This window comes from Amphiura filiformis, chromosome 6 (assembly GCF_039555335.1).
Source record: "Amphiura filiformis chromosome 6, Afil_fr2py, whole genome shotgun sequence".
NCBI classification, from domain to species: Eukaryota; Metazoa; Echinodermata; class Ophiuroidea; order Amphilepidida; family Amphiuridae; genus Amphiura; species Amphiura filiformis.
In genome coordinates, this window is record NC_092633.1 from 17,556,024 (window position 1) to 17,575,648 (window position 19,625).

The following is a 19,625-nucleotide window of genomic DNA, read 5'->3' on the forward strand; positions in this document are numbered from 1 at the left end:
TTTTGCATACTTTTTGCCCTGAAACTTGGTCAAAGTGTTTCTAATATGTTCTAATGTATTATATAGTGAAGCCGCCCCTAATTTGCATATTTGCATAATTAATTAGCATTTATGCATATTAGCTCATTAATTATGCAAATATGCAAATTAGAGGGCGGCTTCACTATATAATACATTAGAACATATTAGAAACACTTTGACCAAGTTTCAGGGCAAAAGTATGCAAAATAAAAGTACCCTGAACATTTATGCATTGGTTTTAGCAAAATATTGGCAAAATTACATATTAATGAGCCTTTCCAGTCCTTTTAGCTCATTAACTATATTGATTATTGACAAAAACAATAGGATACAAAGAAAATATAAATTGATGTATTTTGGGAACCGTGTGTCCGATTTGCTCAAACAAAAGGCATATTAATCAGTGTCCTTTACCCTACTCAATTAATCTGTTTAAAACATGCTCAAAGCATTTTCTAATTTCTTGAAAATGCATCCAATACCACCTTAAGAGCACTCTATACATGACATCACAACATGCATCCACATTGATATCCATACACCCCTTGTGAAAGACATGTCTTTTATCTCTCACATAGGGCATACCAATTTTGAATTGGGCTTACCTGAATGGGTGCCTCCATTTGAAATCTACACCCCTTGTGAGGGAAATTAAGGTCATGTCTTCCATACTGCATGTTTGGATTTCAACCGGAATAGCACATTCTTATCATGCCCAATATGCATAAATTCAGAATTGATAATAGTCCTCAATGTGATGCAATAAGGTATATTACTGATAATGTTCAATAGGCAAAAGTGGTGCATGCTGGGAAGGAAATGGGCTCAAATTTGCAATCTCGGGTGACGAATTTTATAGCTTTTGAGTCCCTTTCATTCCCAGCATGCATCACATTTGCCCATCAATCTAGATCAGCAATATACCCTATGTAAGACCACATGTACAGGCTTTAACTTAAAGAAATCTGCACAGCAAGTCAACATGGCAGCTCAAAATTTAGTCTTTTTTTTCAACTCCGGCTTCAAAGTTGAGGGGGCAATCAACCTAGTTATTCACAAACCCCATTAGGCATGTACCATTCATAGTGACCTCTTTAAACATGCATTTATCATATTCCTCTTGTTATTTATTTAAACTTTCATTTTGGTTCCTTCATGATATTGGAAAAGTCTGCTTGAGGTTGAATTCAGCAACAAATGGTTTAGATTCATAACAAACTGCATGACGATATCCATAGAAAACTTGACTGACAGCTTTTCCTGTGCTCTACTTATTATGCATACAAATACAGCTCAATTAGATGTGTTATTGTTAAACTAATATAGTAGCGTATAGATTTATTCAACAGCTTTATTTCTCCTTTTTCACTCTTCTTTATCTTTCAACTTGTTCCTATATTTTTTCCATAATAGCAGAATCTACACAATTAAGTAGTATCATACTTTCCCACATTGCTTCTGAAGCTAGTGAGTTTTGCATACTAAATGAAAGTGACAATATCACATGCAACACAGTATGGCCCATGTTAGCATGCAGACTCCTTCATATCATTCAAAATTTAACATCTTAATTTTATATGATTTGATAAAAAAATAAGTATCTCAACTTACCAAGTACCACTTGCAAGAACATGTACTAAATGCAATAGATCACTTAATGCATGAAATATTCATGACCTTATTCTCTATGCTTGGTCATGTATGAAGTCTTTGCTGTCTTTGTTTACATGTTTAAATTAGACTGAAGATCTGTGGTAATAAATTACTTCCTGTAATTGCACAAGTGTACAGTACAGCAAGAAATGCTCATGTGCGTGAAATTTCACTAGTGAATAGAGTTGGACATTTTTTATGCTTGCATAATTTTTGATTTCCTATTTAAGATATTTAAGGACATGCCAATTTAACAAAAATTAATCCCATCAAAATGAGAGACTTTATATTTTGAGCCACAAAAAAAGTGTGCTTCACAGCAAGTGTATGCAATCTAGAAACTGATTGTCAAGATTATCATGATTAGGTAGAAATGGCAGGGGTAGCCTGAATAGGCAGACTTAAGGGGGTACTACACCCCTGCCCAATTTTGTGCATATTTTTGCATTTTTCTCAACAATTGTAGCACATATGGGACAAGTAAGATATGTATATTATAGGGACAAGGACTACAACTACTGCACTGGAAATTTTATTTCAGCACAGACAACAGTTGTGGAGTTACAGTCAAAAATGAGGGAAAACCAATATTTGCTCAACAAATCAATAACTACTTGCTTTGAGTTGCTGAATTTTCAGGACAGTAGTTGTAGTCCTTGCCCCTATAATATGCATATCTTACTTGTCACCAATGTGCTATATAATTTTTGAGAAAAATGCAAAAATAGGCACAAAATTGGCCAGGGTGTAGTACTCCTTAAAGACAGCACACAAAATGCAATGATTGCAATGCTATGCTAATGTTTGGAATTAAATTAGGCTGTTGAGTGCTACTTTGCCTAAAATACCTAATAAGAACTAGAATTCTAATGGATTTCTTATATGACATACACAGAATCATTGGGCCTAAATAATCTTGACTGAAATGTGGATTTCCAGCATTATCATGTCATGATCAATTATACCACAAATATTCTATTTTCCCAAATAGAATAATTTCTACTCCTTTCTCTAGGGATGTATAGCTTCCTCACAACCAGAATTATATTCTTAGCCTATACCCACCTAAGGAAGTAAAACAAGGCATCTTGGTTGGGCTTCTCAATCAATATGCAATGTATGAATTAAATTTTCTCTGCAAATAATCCTTTGCCCGTTTGGTGCAAATAACGACAGAGTCAACACCACAAGAAACTGAATTTGTCTTGGTATTAGTCTTGAATGGCGACTTGGGAACGATGGACTTCCATCTTGGCGACACATGAAATATAAACTTTGCCCTTGTGATATTTTCATGACTGCGGTCAAGAGAACCATGTTTGTATAACCGTACAGAAAGCAGCGATATAGAGTGTAAAAGGACAGATCTATTTTCTCTAATATTTAATTATTAACCACAAACTTGATTTTCTTACATCACAGGTTTTCAACCTTTTTAGACAGCCATGCACACTGCTCAACTTTGATGAAGTTCTGATGATAACAAAATGTTTTTGAGTTGGTAAGTGCTTAATTTATCATTCCCAATTATTTCACAAAATTGAATGTTTTGATGATTTTTCAGAAAACACACCAAACTCAATTATTGAATGAGGTAGAATGTGGTCACAAACCTGCCCTTATATTATAAGGTATCATAATATGCTTCATAGTCCAAAGCTGGATGAAGATGTACATTTACATATTACACAGAGGAACGCCTGTGTATGTTCTCTTCTTGAATTCTGTTCTTTTTGCATTGTGTCTTTAAAGCTTTATAATACAATGACAATCCTACACTTTGTATAGGCCTATAGTCTTTTTAATTTAATTTTACGTTTCTTCTTTACAGGCATCATGGGTACAAACTTGAATGAGCTGGCCAGCTTTACAGGACATTAACAACATTCTTGTTGTTATAGTATAGTATTCAAAGCCCCATCTGCTCCCACATGATCTTAAAACCCTCATTTCAAAAGTTGCCCCTTCCTCAGCTTATGTGTTAATTTTCATCTTTTGTTATTTACTGTACATAAGAAGAGTCAAACTGTTTGACAAATTTTGACTTTTGTTAATAATATATCATATCGAGGGTTCCGAACCAGAAAACCGTAACTCACTATTACCAGCTCTCACAAAATGAGCATAAAGCTGGCTCCTTGCAATTGCTTTGGACTTCAAAATCAATATTACCTCTGCAATGTCTTTTGTTTTCTATTTAATTTTGTCATTAATGGACTGTATCTTATATAGTACCCTGGTGTCTTTCTGCTCATTTTGTGGGAGCAGGTGATTGTTAGTTACGGCTTTCTGGCTCTCAACCCTCGATATGTGCTAAACTATTAGGAGCACATGTGGCCGAGTGGATAAGGCGCCCGACTCATAATACATAGGTTGTGAGTTCGAGCCCCGCTCGTGCCAACGTATTGTGACCTTGGGCAAGGCACTTTATCCTCATTGCCTACTTGGGGGATGTGGTTGGGATGGATTAGATGTTTGTATAGTTGTTTGTTTCAATGTTGCAATATTGGCGCTGATTAAGCTGCTGCCTGCAAATAATTGCATTGTGTCTGTTTAGGTGTGTTTAATGTACAATTCTAGCAATTTGACCTGCAGGGTCACGATTAGAGTTTGAAATAAAAACCTTCCTTTAGAACTAACAACTCACCAAGTTTCCAAAGACACAACTCAACATCTGAGTTGTTTGTGCCCTTCTGATTAACATTCAAATTCCTCTGCTCTTCCAAAGTGCGATTCCTTTCCGTCACATCAAACGAATCACTCTTCTTAGATTGCTGTGAATTGCCGTTATTATCTGTTGGCTCAGGGTCATCGCCATCACCTTGGTTGTCACGGCGATCGTTGAAATCTCTGGCAGTAAGAGTGGTGGTCTCTGGGCGCCAGTTGTTTGTCTGTGATTTTTTGTACTTCCGCCAGGCTCGTTGAATGCTGCAAAGATATCAATCACACAAGATTTGAGTCTTCGGTTATTACTTAGACTACTTTTGAGTCAATTTATTTGGTGTTAAATGACCAGTCATTTCATGGTATTGAGATTGTGAATACTCAATCAATGTCTATGTTACATATAATCACCTGCTGTTACAATGCTGGTTTGTTACATATCGTACAATCAAAGGTTTTGTCAAGATTTTGAGATATAAAAAACAAATTGGTATTTCATTTCTGAAGCATTTTGTTGTTCTCAGAAACACTGCCATTGTATCGCATCTGGAAGCCATTAAATCAGATTTTGATAAAGCCGTTTGGAGAAATATGGCTTTTAAAATGCAAAATATGAATGAAGCTTGAAAACACCCACTTCAATTACTTATACTCAACTACTTTTATTGATCATATATTTTTCAAATGAGTATAGTTTTATTCTTAGTTTGTGATGTGATGTGATGTGGCGTGGCGTGGCGTGGCGTGGCGTGGCGTGACGTGACGTGACGTGGCGTGACGTGGCGTGGCGTGGCGTGGCGTGGCGTGTGTGATGTGATGTGATGTGGCGTGACGTGGCGTGGCGTGGCGTGGCGTGGCGTGGCGTGATGTGATGTGTGTGATGTGATGTGATGTGATGTGATGTGATGTGATGTGGCGTGGCGTGGCGTGGCGTGACGTGACGTGGCGTGATGTGTGTGATGTGATGTGATGTGGCGTGGCGTGGCGTGATGTGATGTGATGTGATGTGATGCGATGTGTGTGTGATGTGATGTGATGTGATGTGATGTGATGTGATGTGATGTGATAGGCAGTTGAGGCCTCATCACAAGCTCTACCAAGCGTATTCTGACTTCTGCTTTCTCCTTAGTCTCAAAAAGCAACAAAACAACAACAATGAAACAGGTCTTTGATAAATGTTTGAAATCTCTCAGTCAATGTGCAGTCCTATGACTATGTCCCTACTTAATTTTTACTCAAAATATGATCATGACTGGTCAATTTAAAAAATGTCATCTTTTAGACCATATTTTGCAGTGTTGGAGGACTCGGGACTCGGACTCGGACTCGAGTCCGGACTCGAGTCCTTTTTTCAAGGACTCGGACTCGGAAGCTAAGGACTCGGACTTGGACTCGGACCCCAAGGACTCGGGGACTCGGCTTCGAGTCCTCCTCGAGTCCGGCAAAATAGTGTCTTTTTAGTTCATTTTCGTTCATTGTAAACTTCTTATGCTTGATTAATGATCACATCACATGATTAATTCAAGTAATTTTGCATGCAAATAAATTCAGTTTGTAAATAAAGTCCAACCAAAAAGCAAGATTGCTTTCAGTTATATCTTTAATTGGTTAAATGGATTTTAATTATAATCGTTTGTTTTGACATGACTGCTTTGTTAGACGCAATTCTAGTAGGTACATGAATAGTAATACCCTGGGGCACTGAAGTTAAATTTTGGCAGGGGTGTGCGGCGCCGAACTTTGGGAACTAAGAACTGATTTTGAGGCAAAATAGGGGCTTGATGAACTGAAATTTCAACATTTTTGTGGAGGTCTGTGAACTAAAATTGGGCCCGATTATAGGCTTTGGAGCTAAAAATTTAAAAATGTTTCCAAATTTGAGCTAAAGAGCTACAAGTGTTAGGCTCAATGAACTGGAGCATGATGCAAATGTGGGTCTTTTAAAAGGAACTGCCGGGGAGCCTGAAAAGGGGACCCTTGACCGCCGCACATACCCGTACCACCTTTACATGTGAGTGACCCTCACCCCCGGAATAATACTGCATTTAGATCCAACACCCCTTCGTTTGGTAATGACGTCATATTTTGATTGTTATATTGCATATTTTGCCTCTTTCAAACACGAACCTAATAAGTTACTGTGAGTCTGTGATTACAAGTTGTATCAAAATGATTGGTACTCATTAGTTTCCATTAATATTGGATGAGTCTGACACACAAAAATTCACACATGACCCGTATAGTTTATAGATAAATTGAATAACAAGTCATAAACTATATATTCTGCACATTTCAAGGGTATCCAATGTTAGAATTGGAAGATGCAGGCTGTTCAATAACCATCAAAATTGATGGGTACCAATCATTTTGTTACATCCTGTATACTCTGTTTCCAAGGTATGCTACCTAAGGGAGTGAGCAAAAATTATGAGCATGGGGGGGAGGTAAAATTGGGGTTTTTGGCTGATCGAAAGGGAGGGTGGAAGCAATTTTTGGCAAGCCGAGAGAGGGGAACAAGCAATATTTGGCACATATGGGGCAACTTTCAAATAAAACGCTCCCGAAAATGCTCTAAAAAGGCTTAGAAAACAGTACGGAAACACTAACATATGCAAATTTCCCTGCTCGCTGCACTCGCAACATTATCTAAACCATTTTTAAATGGGTTCTTAAAAGGTTTGTAAATTCGGATCCCCCAAAAAATGGCATGTGCAAAGTGGGGGTGCAAATATTTTTGGCAGGCCGGGAAGGGGGGGGCAAGCGATTTTTGGCAGGCCGAGAGGGGCTAAACATTTTTTACAATTTCACCCTCCCCAGGCTCCGCATAATTATTGCACAGCCTCAAAACAATGCTAGGCATGCTAGGTGGGACTAGCAAATTGTGTATTTACAAGAAAATAATATAGAACTAAAATTGTGGTTAAGTATAGGCCTAAGTATTGGTGAAAACCCCGGGGGCTTGAATTTGATACATAAGGACTCGGACTCGGACTCGAACATTGAGGACTCGGACTCGGAATCGGACATCAGAAATTGGCAGGGACTCGGACTCGGACACCAAGGACTCGGACTCGGACTCGGATGACGAGGACTCGACTACAACACTGATATTTTGTCTTTTTAGTGTAATTGTTTTGATGCGGGCCCCTGTAAACTTTTTTATGCAATATATTTTTCTGAAAATAATATTTTTGATGTTTTCTTGTAATAATATTTTGTCATAATGTGCTGTTGTATAAATATGCCTGTGGATGTTTGAGCCTGGTCGTTGTACCTTCTCAACTGTTTTCTTTTTCAATATATCTGTTTTTATGTGTATTACGAATAAATTCAAAATGGTGAAACTAACTATGTAATGCAATATGCAATACGGCAGGTCATATTATTTTATTAAAGAAAGTACAAGCCCTGCTGACATCTACTTCCCATAGCTTCATGACATAATTTGGGTTAGCAGAACAAAATCTCTGTTCTCTGTTTAATAAATTCTACACTCATATTCTCCTGCCCAAGGTATGCATTTGATTGCACCGCTGTACCCATCAATATGGCACATCCCCATATACTACCGCAGGGGAGCTCTTACCCCTAGCATCCGGGTCCACTGGAGTGCGTGTTTAGTGTTTCCCTTCCCCCTGTAAGGTGTACTATAAAGCATGATGTTTTTGCAGCATTTAAATTTTACATTTTTTAAGAGAATCCATGTTTCTATGACATGATATTTTCACAAATTTGTACATTTCCATTGAAGGCCTATAGGATGAAAAATATTCAATTGAATGACAATTTTGCGAATCAACTATATTCGCAAAATTCACAAAAATGTCATCAATACGAACATTTCATGCTTTACCGTATGTCTATATTGCTTCTGCAATGTTGTGTGAGGTTGTTTCAATTCAATTATGTGCAGCATTTCTACCATGCAACCTTCAGGTGCAAAATCTAGGCTCATTTACCCCCATCTTGCCCAATTATTTTGTCAACATAGAGTTCCTATTGCAATTATTCACCTGCCACCTAAATGACCTGTTTCTATGAAGCCACAGGCGGTATTTGACCAAGATGGAGAATGAAAAATGATGGTTAGAAACACTGACCATCATCCTTTTTTTTTCCTTCTCATCATTAGCTGCCATTAGGATTATCACTTTCACTTTCACACAAGATTCCCATTTGACACAGATTTTACACAAAGTTAAAACATTTGATAAATTAAAGGTGTGGTCAATCTGAAGTCTTTGTGACATGGGCCTCAGATTACCAGTTTGTCATAAAGCCAGGGTATGTACCACATCAGGAATGAGTAGGGACAAGTGATTTGCGCGGAACTTTTTTTCTGTGCAATCTCCGAGGAATTGGCTATTTTTTTCCTATGGGCAGGGATACATGATTTGCATTGAAAAAAAGTTCAAGCGCAATCTCACGCGCAATTGGCTATTTTTCGCGCAAATCACTTGTTCCTGGGAATGAGTTACATAAAATGAACTTGTATGCAAGCTTGCAAGGGGTACATTATGCAACATCGGTAAAGACCTTTCATTTTATTTTTGGTTGTCAAATATTAACAGTCAGTTCCAAAAGTGTTGTGCTTAGTAATGGTTTAGTTACATCATGGTAAAATATGTTATTATTGCCAGTAAAATGAATTTTAAAACGTTCTCACTCAAAAAAAACCAAAAAAAAACCCAGTTCTCTCAGCAGATATTACAGCTATTTGGAGCCCAAAGGCAATGAGATGAGAAACAATTTGTTGGTAACATGATGTAATAAATTTGTTTAATTAATTTTTCGAAAAGTCTTACATAAAAGTGTATGTAGTGTATTCACATGTGTTTCCCATTCACATGTGTTTCCCATGCGGCATTTACCATACTACCCAGTTGTGTCTATTAATTATTTCAAATCACACGCACAATAAATGATAAACTTAGTCATCAATTAAATGCAGACAACGTAACATTGCCAATTGTCAAAATCAATGAGTTAGTATTCCTTCTCCCCGTACTGTGACTTAATTATGCCATATAGCCTGTGGTCTACATCTTGCCATACCTTGTTTATGTTCCATGAAACAACACACTCCATGTGAATTAGATACGAGACCTGAGCATGAATACACAAATAGCTACTATGTGCTACATTCATATTTATGCACTCTATAATAAATAACATAGCGGTGCTATGAATATATTTGTAAGTAATGACATAGAATTGGTTTACAATGCACGACTAGATCTATAAATAAGACTCTATAGAGAAGAAAACAAGTTCTTGTTTGGACTTCGGAGGCACAGCATAATAACAAGCAACACAAAGCAGCAATAGCACATTTATATCCATTTCTCACTCATACCTAGTTATTGCCTTGAGAACATATACCATTAACAACATGAACAATGCTTTTTTTTTACTTAGCCTCAACAGTTCAGGTGGGGCAAACAATTAACGGTCATCATCAATATCAGCCAAGAGCCATGTTCTGATATTCCTTTGTGCTGCGCCCCGCATTCGCTGTTTATCACCATTTCACTAAAAGCCTGGCTGAGTTACTATTTTCTTTGAACGAGAACCGCAGTTTAATGAAGAATAGTAGCTCACTGATCAGAGGCTACCAAAGAGAAACAAGAGGTGTCTTGATTCAATTATGATAGTGTATCCTTAGTATGCTTTTAATAGAAGTGAATTTTAAAGTGATACACAGATGATTGATATTCATTTTTGGTAGTTGCTTCCACCATTTATTACAAGGAGTTTCAAATCAAGGAGCTTTAACAAATACTGCACATTGAGCATATTCTAGCAACCACTGTTTAATGTTCTTACCAACAATATAACAATCATCAATAAATGTTGCAATTTTAAACATCTGTGAAATTATGAAAATTAATATCTTTCAATAGCGATGCAATTTACTAGAGCATTTAACCTAAAATTTGCTAATGGAAGATTTAAAACTGATAAAACAAAATCTGGGACTAAAAATGCTGTTTTTCTGTCTTTTTCTCTTATAATGCTAATCACAGCCCTGGAGTTGAAGCAGGTGCTTTCATAATACCAGGTGTCTTGTCTCCATCAATAATAAAGCCTTCTAAGATAATGGTGATGTAAATAATTTCCTCTTATGCAACCAACAAGGTTGATGAAATTAACCAGATACTATACAAATACTACCATTGCAGTAACAGCAGCACATAGATCCATATATTCAATAACGGTTGGCTTGTATGTGATAAGCTCTGCATGTCCTATCAAAACATATGTGTATTAGTAGTATATGGTAGGATCAGAAGCACTCTAAGCTTGTATGGTATGAAAATGGTCACCCCAAAAGTACTTTCAAGCAGATTTAGTTCAATTCCAACCAGGAAACACTGTATGGTGTGGAAATAGTCACCACCAAAAGAAAGCCACCAATTTGGGTCATTCTGACCAGAAAAATATACTGTAACTTGGTGCACCTTCAAATATACATCAATGTCCCACAAAAACTGATGTTAAAGGTAACATAGATTTTACTTATAAACCTCCCTACTACACCTTAGGAGTGAAAAAAGTAAAGTGGTATGCCTGAGTGCGGGTATATACTGGTGTGCACGGTTTTGAAATAGTGAACAAAATTGGGTTAAGAAAAAGACATTTTACTTTCAAGAAAAGAGGTCGATATCTGTATTAGGCTCCAATTTACAATAAAAATTTAAATACATGAATACATTCTACACGCCTACGAAGCTGAAGTTCCTGTTAACAGATGCATAATTCATTGTGAATGCTCCCCTGATCAAACAGATGTCAACTTTCTAATTATTTAATATTCCCAGATCAATGAACTGTGTCAGGAAATTGAGGTTATTCTCGGTATAGGATATTCCATTGAGTGGAGATGCCCTTCTTGAGCGACACATTTAGATGAAGAAAAGTAACAAAGGCTTGCGGTGAAAATGTGTCAAGTATCAGCATGCATGGAGACACTTTAACATGCCAAGAATCACGAGGACTTTCTACGGCAAAAGGAAGACACACTTCAGGTTTGCATCAGCAAATTTATTAACCGTGTGAGAATTTGAACAGAAGCCTACAAATTGCATGTTATGTATCACATGTAGGACATTGAAACGATAGGGGACTGTTTGGAGTGTTGGCACAAGAGTGGAGGAAAGTGTGCAGTTTGACAATAGGAAATTTTGTCATTAGGAAAGGAAGGACCTCCTTTTGCATCTTATTGTTGTTAAAGGAAGTAGTGCATTGTCAATGAGAGGGTTCTATATCATGCCAACCATTTGCATGGGGAGGAAATTACTGTTCGCTTATAATCCCACCACAAAAACTTGGATCATATTTCAGGGATGGGACTATACCTGGGTTAGTACAGGATACACTTCTTCATGGGGGAGGAAATTACCATTCGCTTATAATTCCACCCCCAAAATAGGTATCAGATATCAGGAACGGAACTATACCTGGGTTAATACAAGATACAAAATGGATACAAATTCACTTGAGTCTGTAAAGAAAGCAAGATATACAACCTTTTGCAAACAGATTCAGAACAACAAGAATTGAGGAATACATAATTAGGGCCCATTTCTCCAAAACATACGATCAATTTCACACTTGATGGGTTTTATATGCAATAAATCAAATATAAGATCTTTGTGTATTGGGCCCAGAAGTGGCTCTTTAAATATTGCTTTAGCATTATTACAACTGTTTAAGCATTTTCTACAAGATATTTTGTATACTGTTGACTAATATCAATGACGAAGCGTCCAACATGCTTTGGGCTGCACGACACTCCTGTTGGTTGAGAGTGATGTTGAAATTGTTCCGTAAACACCTATCTGACCGCATCATGTAATTTCCTGTTTAAAAAGCGCACAACCTAGTCCCAGATGATTTCTTGTGTGAACAGTAGGCAAGAAACTATGCATGGTGTGATTTAAGCTCCATGAGCAAGCGCTTGCAAGGTTGGTCTGTAAGTAGTTTAGATTTCGAAGATGTAATGTTGTTTAATGGCATTAAGAACTCTGGGTTGACGCTTTTAATCTAAATATTTAGTAAGTGATTTATATAGGAGGTGGATGTTCAGTGAGGTGAAATAGACACGATAACAGTGTTCCAAGAACTTTTTCCAATTAGAATTTTGCCTATAAATTCAATAAACAAACCCTGCATATATTCATGAACCTGATAACATTACATCAATGCTGACCAGTTTGCCGCTTTTGTCTAGTTACATGCATTAATACAAAATTAACAGTAGAGTTGTGAAGGTAACATACTCAATTTATAGTAAGAACGCTTATGTAATATTGTTTTTATACTCTGCAATTCGTGGGTTCTGTCTTTAAGTATAAAAAGCCTTTATCATTTTCTTAACAATTTTGATTATTTAGGAACTACAAAGCCTGATAAAATATAAAACTTTTCATGCTTTCACATTACCTTTAAGATACTTGTGATCAATAATTTCTTGTTCAGGTCTTTTTTTATTATTAAAAGACCATGATGATTCACCTGAGCTGCTCCAATACCCAGATGTATAAAGATGTCATACTCTGGCAACTTTCCAGTTTATACATTTGATGGGCCCATTAACCAACCATATGATGATGAGAATTAGTTCTGCAGCTACCATATGCTATGGGAACGCAGCATGACTGCATTAACTCTTCTAGTTTGTATAATGTTGTCACTAAGGGCATGTTGACACCTACAACAATTTTGAATCACCTACTCATGCAGCAGGAAATATCTCACAGAATGGTTTTGTGGTTTCCAAGGTTAGGTTAATTTAATGGCGTCCATTTCCATTACTTTTGTGGGACAATTTCTGGTTTGCAAACTCTCTTCCATCTTTTGAATTGCTATTTTCTCAAAATGTGATGTTGTGTTAGACCTAACATTGTATTATCTTATACAAAATATCACAAGTATTTAATTCCCACATGGTCTTTTTATAAGCATTGATGCAGGTGGTGTGATATAAGGAAGCATAATGATATCATTTGTGTGATGTTGAATTTTAAATAAAGAATATTCTTCCCCAAGCTCACAAAAATACCAGATTAGCATTTGAGATGCTGAAAATTCAGAGGTATCACAGGTATTTTATGCCCACATGGCCTTTTTTCTAAGCAAGGATGCAGGTGGTATGATATAAAGAAGCAGTATGATATCATTTTTGTGATGTTGCATTTTAAATAAAGAGTATTCTTCCCCAGGCTCACAAAAATACCAGATTTGTGTTTGAGATGCTGAAAATTCAGAGGTATCACAGGTTCACATGACCTTTTTTCTAAGCAAGGATGCAGGTGGTGTGGTTTAAGGATGCAGTATATTATCATTTTTGTGATGTTGCATTTTAAATAAAGATTATTCTTACCCAGACTCACAACATCTTCAGAAGATAGCATTCAAACATGTTTCTTTGGTTTAGAGAATTCAAATACATGCTATCTTCAGAAGATAGCACTTATACCTCAAATAGATAGGCCTACATGCTATCTTCAGAAGATAGCACTTATAGTTTAAATGGTTTTTTTCAAGTTGAGGATGGCATTCAAACATGTTTCTTTGGTAGAAAGAATTAAAAATATATACATCAATCTTCAGAAGATAGCAATTATTCATATTTTTTGCAAAGCCCTTTCAAATGGATACATGCAATCTTCAGATGATAGCACTTATAGTTATTAGTTGAGGGTATTTACATTTACATTTACATATGCTATCATCAAAAGAAGGCATTCAAACATGTTTCTTTGGTAGAAAGCATTCAACATTCAAATATATATACATCTATCTGCAGAAGATTGCGATTATCCATATTTTCAAATGGATACATGCAATCTTCAGATGATAGCGCTTATAGTTATAAATGTTTTCTCTACTTGAAGGAATTTATATTTATACATGCTATCTTAAGAAGAAAGCATTCAAACATGTTTCTTTGGTACAGATAATTCAAATATATCTTTCTTCAGAAGATAGCAATTATCCATATTTTTGTAATGATCTCTCAAATGGATACATGCTATCTTCAGAAGATAGCACTTATACCTCAAATGGATACATGCTATCTTCAGAAGATAGCACTTATAGTTTAAATGTTTTTTCTAGTTGAGGGAATTTATATTCATAAATGCTACCTTCAGAAGAAGATGGCATTCAAACATGTTTCTTTGGTAGAAAGAATTAAAAAAATATATACATCAATCTTCAGAAGATAGCAATTATCCATATTTTTTGTAAAGTTCTTTCTAATGGATACATACTATCTTCAGATGATAGTACTTATATTTCTACATGTTTTCTCTAGCCTAGCTCACACAAATTGACACAATTCAGATAACAGCTTCCATACATATATTACTCAGAAAATACAGTACTCAGTCTCATTTACAATTCATTCAATTTAGTTTCCATAGAAGTCATTTTAATTTCAATAGATAATTTGATAGATTTGATGACTTCCTCTACCTGTTGATTTCATGCTGATTTTCCATTGTTTGATTTGAGATACAAAAAATGCATTAGAAAGCCCTAAAGAATACTGTGTAATATAAATGGATTAATCCTGGCCTAGACACATCTTTCCTTATGAAATCAGAACAAAACATTTATCATCCATAATATGTCACATGTTGATGAGAATTACAAATTTGCATGAAATTCTACAGCTTTTAAGCGTAAAGTAGAAATAGGGTTGACACCCACATCATCCATCACTATTTTCATCTCATTGCTTTGATTTTGCTCCTGTTCTATATGAGAAAAAACTCTGCCATATCTTTTCTATTTACACAAAATACAGATAAAATATTCATTACATAATAGAATTGTACGCTAATGTCATTTATTGCCAATATTTGCCCTTGCATTTGTTCATATGTGCAACAGACAGCACAGCCATCATATTTCATCATACGCAAGAATTGTTGGCGACAACGATGACATCAAGCAAGAAGATCCACTTACTGCACACACACACACAGGCAACCAATATTTCACAGATGTTTGAGCACGCCCAGACTTCCATTGATCATTTTGTGAACCTTGCTGCAACACATTTGGACTTAACAAATTAAATCTGTACATTATAAAAATCTCTTATAAAATTCAGATTTGTACTTGAAAATGCTAATTTCATCCTCATCCTCATTATGATTACCACATATATCAAAGGAGACAAATCATGCTACTTTGATTAAATAAATCGATTGTCATTTTTCTAACATGTCATACCAATTCTAATCTCCAATCGGGTCAGCTTTTTACGCTCTGCCAGGCAAGCAATTGATCTTGTTTGCATATACCATCTATGGAGGCAGTTTAAAATACATCACAGAAATATTGAGCCTTTCAAATTTACTCATTTCAAAGTCAACATAACCACAGAATAAAATTTAAATCAAAATCTCACCACCTTGCTTCATATGGGCAGGTGGTTTTATGCATAAATCAAATCATAATATAACAGTAATTAATCAATGTCAGCTATATCATATATTTATTAATTTAAAGAACATTTCAAGCCAATAATAGCCGTCTTTTCTCTTGTTTTAAAGGTGTATATGGCCTTGAAATTGTAATTAGAATTACCACAAATAGTGTGAATGTCAAGGCCAAGAGAAGATGCAACTAGGATAAATCTTGAGGATATAAATCACGCTAATTGTGAATAGCGTTGGTCTCACACTCCATCCATCATACACAATGTTTATTTGATCTGGTTCTTGATGCATAACTCTCATATACCTGCTTTATACAGACAATATGTTGAGTGCAATTAGGATATAAAATAGGATCGATTGAGCCCATAATTATTGGTCGAGCTATGAGTTAAATATTGGGCGTAAAGCATCCAATTTGATCAGTATTTTGTTTTGGATCCAATATTTTCACACACTTGGATTCATTAAAACATAATAATGCTTAGTACTGGTTCAGTGGTTCTTGAAAAATAACTCTTGACAATTATAATCAATCCCTAGAATGAACCAGATAATATATGGAAGCTTATCACTTTATGCAAAGCTAATTGCAAAGATCCATCATGTTTTTACATAAACAATATATTTTACATCAGGATAGCTTGAAGGTCAAAACTACATTATTGGGAGAAATTGTATCCAAGAACATCACAAGTGACAATGAAATCCACTCTGCGATGTCACGACTAAAGCAAATATGATATTATCGGACGCCTATTTTTTGTGAAACCATCAGGGAAATTAAGACACCAAACTTCCCTATAGCTTTGTCAACTCATGTTGTGTTTGCTGGATAAACAATCTATGTTGATGAAATTTGCAAGTAGTGGTCATGTCTAAGGATAGTTGTTAATTTATGTGCTATGTATACCACTATAGTTGTCCCCACATCAGGAGAGCTTGAGTTAATTGCTTTTATAGATTTGTACAGGTACTTATCTATCGTTTAGACGATATAACCGAGTCATTTGTTTTTGTAATATATGATTCATAATCTTCTGCCAACATTTATTTCAGCTAAAATAAGTATGATACCTGCGGCTGTAGATGAAAAAGTAATTTTCCTGCATGACTTGACAAAGTCAGAAATTGTTTGGATAACATGTGGTGAAAGATTGCTAAAAAGTGGGTAAGGATCTACATTTTTCATAGAATTATCCACCAAAAAATAAAAATTTCTCAGCAATTTGAAGTTGCTTGTCATTTACAGAAGTGTTAAATTTGTATTGTCATCATATTATTATAGTCTGCAACATGTATTCATATTCCATATACATCCCATTTTAATGGTATAAGTGAATATTGCAGCCTGATAAATGAGCTATAATATCCAATGAAAATTAATATAGCTTGACAAATGAGTCATTTTGCTTGATTAAACCAGAGTTTATGCTGGTTTATAGGTATCAAGATGAACAATTCAAAAGCTTGAAATTACCTAGTTTTTCAACAATAAACGTCTGTGTTCTCACTAAATACAAAGATTTAACAGTGTTTATGAGTCCCAATTTGTATCACATCCCACTTGCACTAGGATCCACAACATACTCATCTATCAGGGGCACAGTTCTTAAACCCAAATACATTCGTACATTCATTGAATGACATTTGAAGATTTGGGTACAAAAACTCATACTCTGCAACTTTGAGGTCAAATTTTGCACTATGATTATGTAATTGAGGTTACTGGGATGAGGCTATTGGGGACCATAGTGTTGTTTCAGGCATGATTCCTCTTTCATCCTCATTACCCATCAACCACTGTGATCAGTCCTAAATAAGCGGGCCTCATTGTGAATTGATATATGATTGGATAGGTACAGCTGAACTAACGTAAAAATGCAACAGCTTTGGTGCTTTCGTAACATGCGCTTGTGGAGAAGATAAAAGTAAATTATTTATGTTTAAAAGTAGATCTACTACTAGTTTTACCACAAGAGATTAGTGTGATCAGACCCAAACGGGTAATCAGATGCAGCACTACATCTACATGTTTGATGGAGTCCCCTTATTTCAAATAATGGTTTAGTTAAGAATTATTTATCAGATTCATATGAAGACATTATGATCCAATTATTATGCAATTGAAAATACAAAATTGCTATTTTCATAGTCTTGAAACAGTTGTATCAGGACTAATATCAGTGATTTTTGTGGTGTAAAATCCAGAAAAATACTCCAATATTTTGACTGTCGCTATCTGGGTTGATGGCTTCACCAGAATAACCACTAGTGTCCACTGAGGAAGCCATCAGCCAAGATGATTATAGTCTAAAGATTGCGAGTGTTTTACTGGATTTTAACACACACAAAAAAAAAAAGACTGATATTTGAATCTACAAAACTACAAACTTGTATCCATTTTATATGTCAGGACTGTTACAAGTGAAAGAATTGTGCTGTGCAGGTCCTAAAAGTGACCAAAAATATGGACCATCACAATGTAATTGTTCACATTTTTATGATGATATAGTGCTGTAACATACAGCCAAATAAAAGTTGTATATTTCCTTTCTGACCGACCTTAATCTGAAAAAAATAGGGTAATGTTTTTCTTCTTCTTTTCATACTTGAATTTTCAGTAAAAAAAATCCTGTCTGTAATGCATACTGCACAGCTCTGATATATTAAAAAATGAGCCAGACAGACCTTACAAATCACTGTTTACCATTGGCATCATATTTTGTGGTGAATTTCCCTTCCCATATGCGTGCAAAATAATAATAAAATTCAAACTACCAACCGACTGACTCTGTCTTTGGAGCTTTTAAGAGCAATACAAATTTTCTTTTTTGGCATAGTTTGAAGTGCATAACCATTTCATAAAACCATTTCATATTTTTTTAATCAAAAATTGACCTAATACTTTATACAAGAAAGACAATTAAAAAGGTTGTGATCAAAAATTTCTTACAGACCATATTTCCTTATACCTTATGTACATCATGTAATAGCAACAGTTTTCTTGACTCGTCATTCAATTTAAAATTCTAGCAAAGCAGGTTAAGATTCTGCATTTCTGTTTTTGTTTATTTTATTGTTGCTGTTTAGAGTTATTGTGTTTTGTTTTGATTATTATTATCTTTTGTTTATTATAATTTATTGGTTGGTAATTGAATCATATTGCTGAGCAAGCCACAACATATGGAGAATTGTGTGTTGGCCTGCGCAAACTGCTGTCAACTGTGGAGAGAATTTTAACATTTGAATAAACAAATCAATATACAAAATGACTTACATCACAGAAAAGCAAAAAACACACAAACACAAATAAAAATAAAAATAAACAAAGCTTATTGTAACTTTCATGTTACCAAACAAACTAATAGTTAATACTTTTGTACATTCTGATCAAAAGCCTATTCTTGATGTTCAATAACATTATTCTTGAATTTTGTTTCCAGCTTGTGATCCCTGTGATCAAGAATTGTACATGAAAATGATAACAAAATTTAAGATTAATGTTGTTTTGTTACTTTTTTGAAATCATATGAAAATGAATCAAAGGATAAAATTGAAAAGTATTACTTACGTTATGACATTTGACAGGAACCTTTGTGATCGATTCCGACGGATACAATGGTTATCCTCAAACTCAATCTCAAGCTTGTGGCTGCAAAGAGATACCGGCATACATGTAAACTTGCATCATGATTGCATGGTAATTATAGCAAACATCAAAGTCATAAAAGAGATTATTTTATCCACCACCACCAGTATAATAATCCAATATCAGCAACAGTGGATTTCAGTAACATAATCTTCCTATAATATGGACTCTCAAGAAATGTG

General features: G+C 35.3%; 1 protein-coding gene across 5 annotated transcripts in view; it reads right to left on the reverse strand.

The window, feature by feature from the left end:
• Positions 1-19,625, reverse strand: part of LOC140155078 (uncharacterized) — a 232,851-nt gene that overhangs the window by 25,617 nt on the left and 187,609 nt on the right. For all 5 annotated transcript variants that reach the window (XM_072177766.1, XM_072177769.1, XM_072177770.1 and 2 more), the window contains 2 exons: positions 19,366-19,446; positions 4,322-4,602 (listed from right to left, as the gene is read on the reverse strand). In XM_072177766.1, the coding sequence (XP_072033867.1) occupies positions 4,322-4,602; positions 19,366-19,446 (362 nt within the window). The remainder of the gene's footprint in view (positions 1-4,321; positions 4,603-19,365; positions 19,447-19,625) is intronic.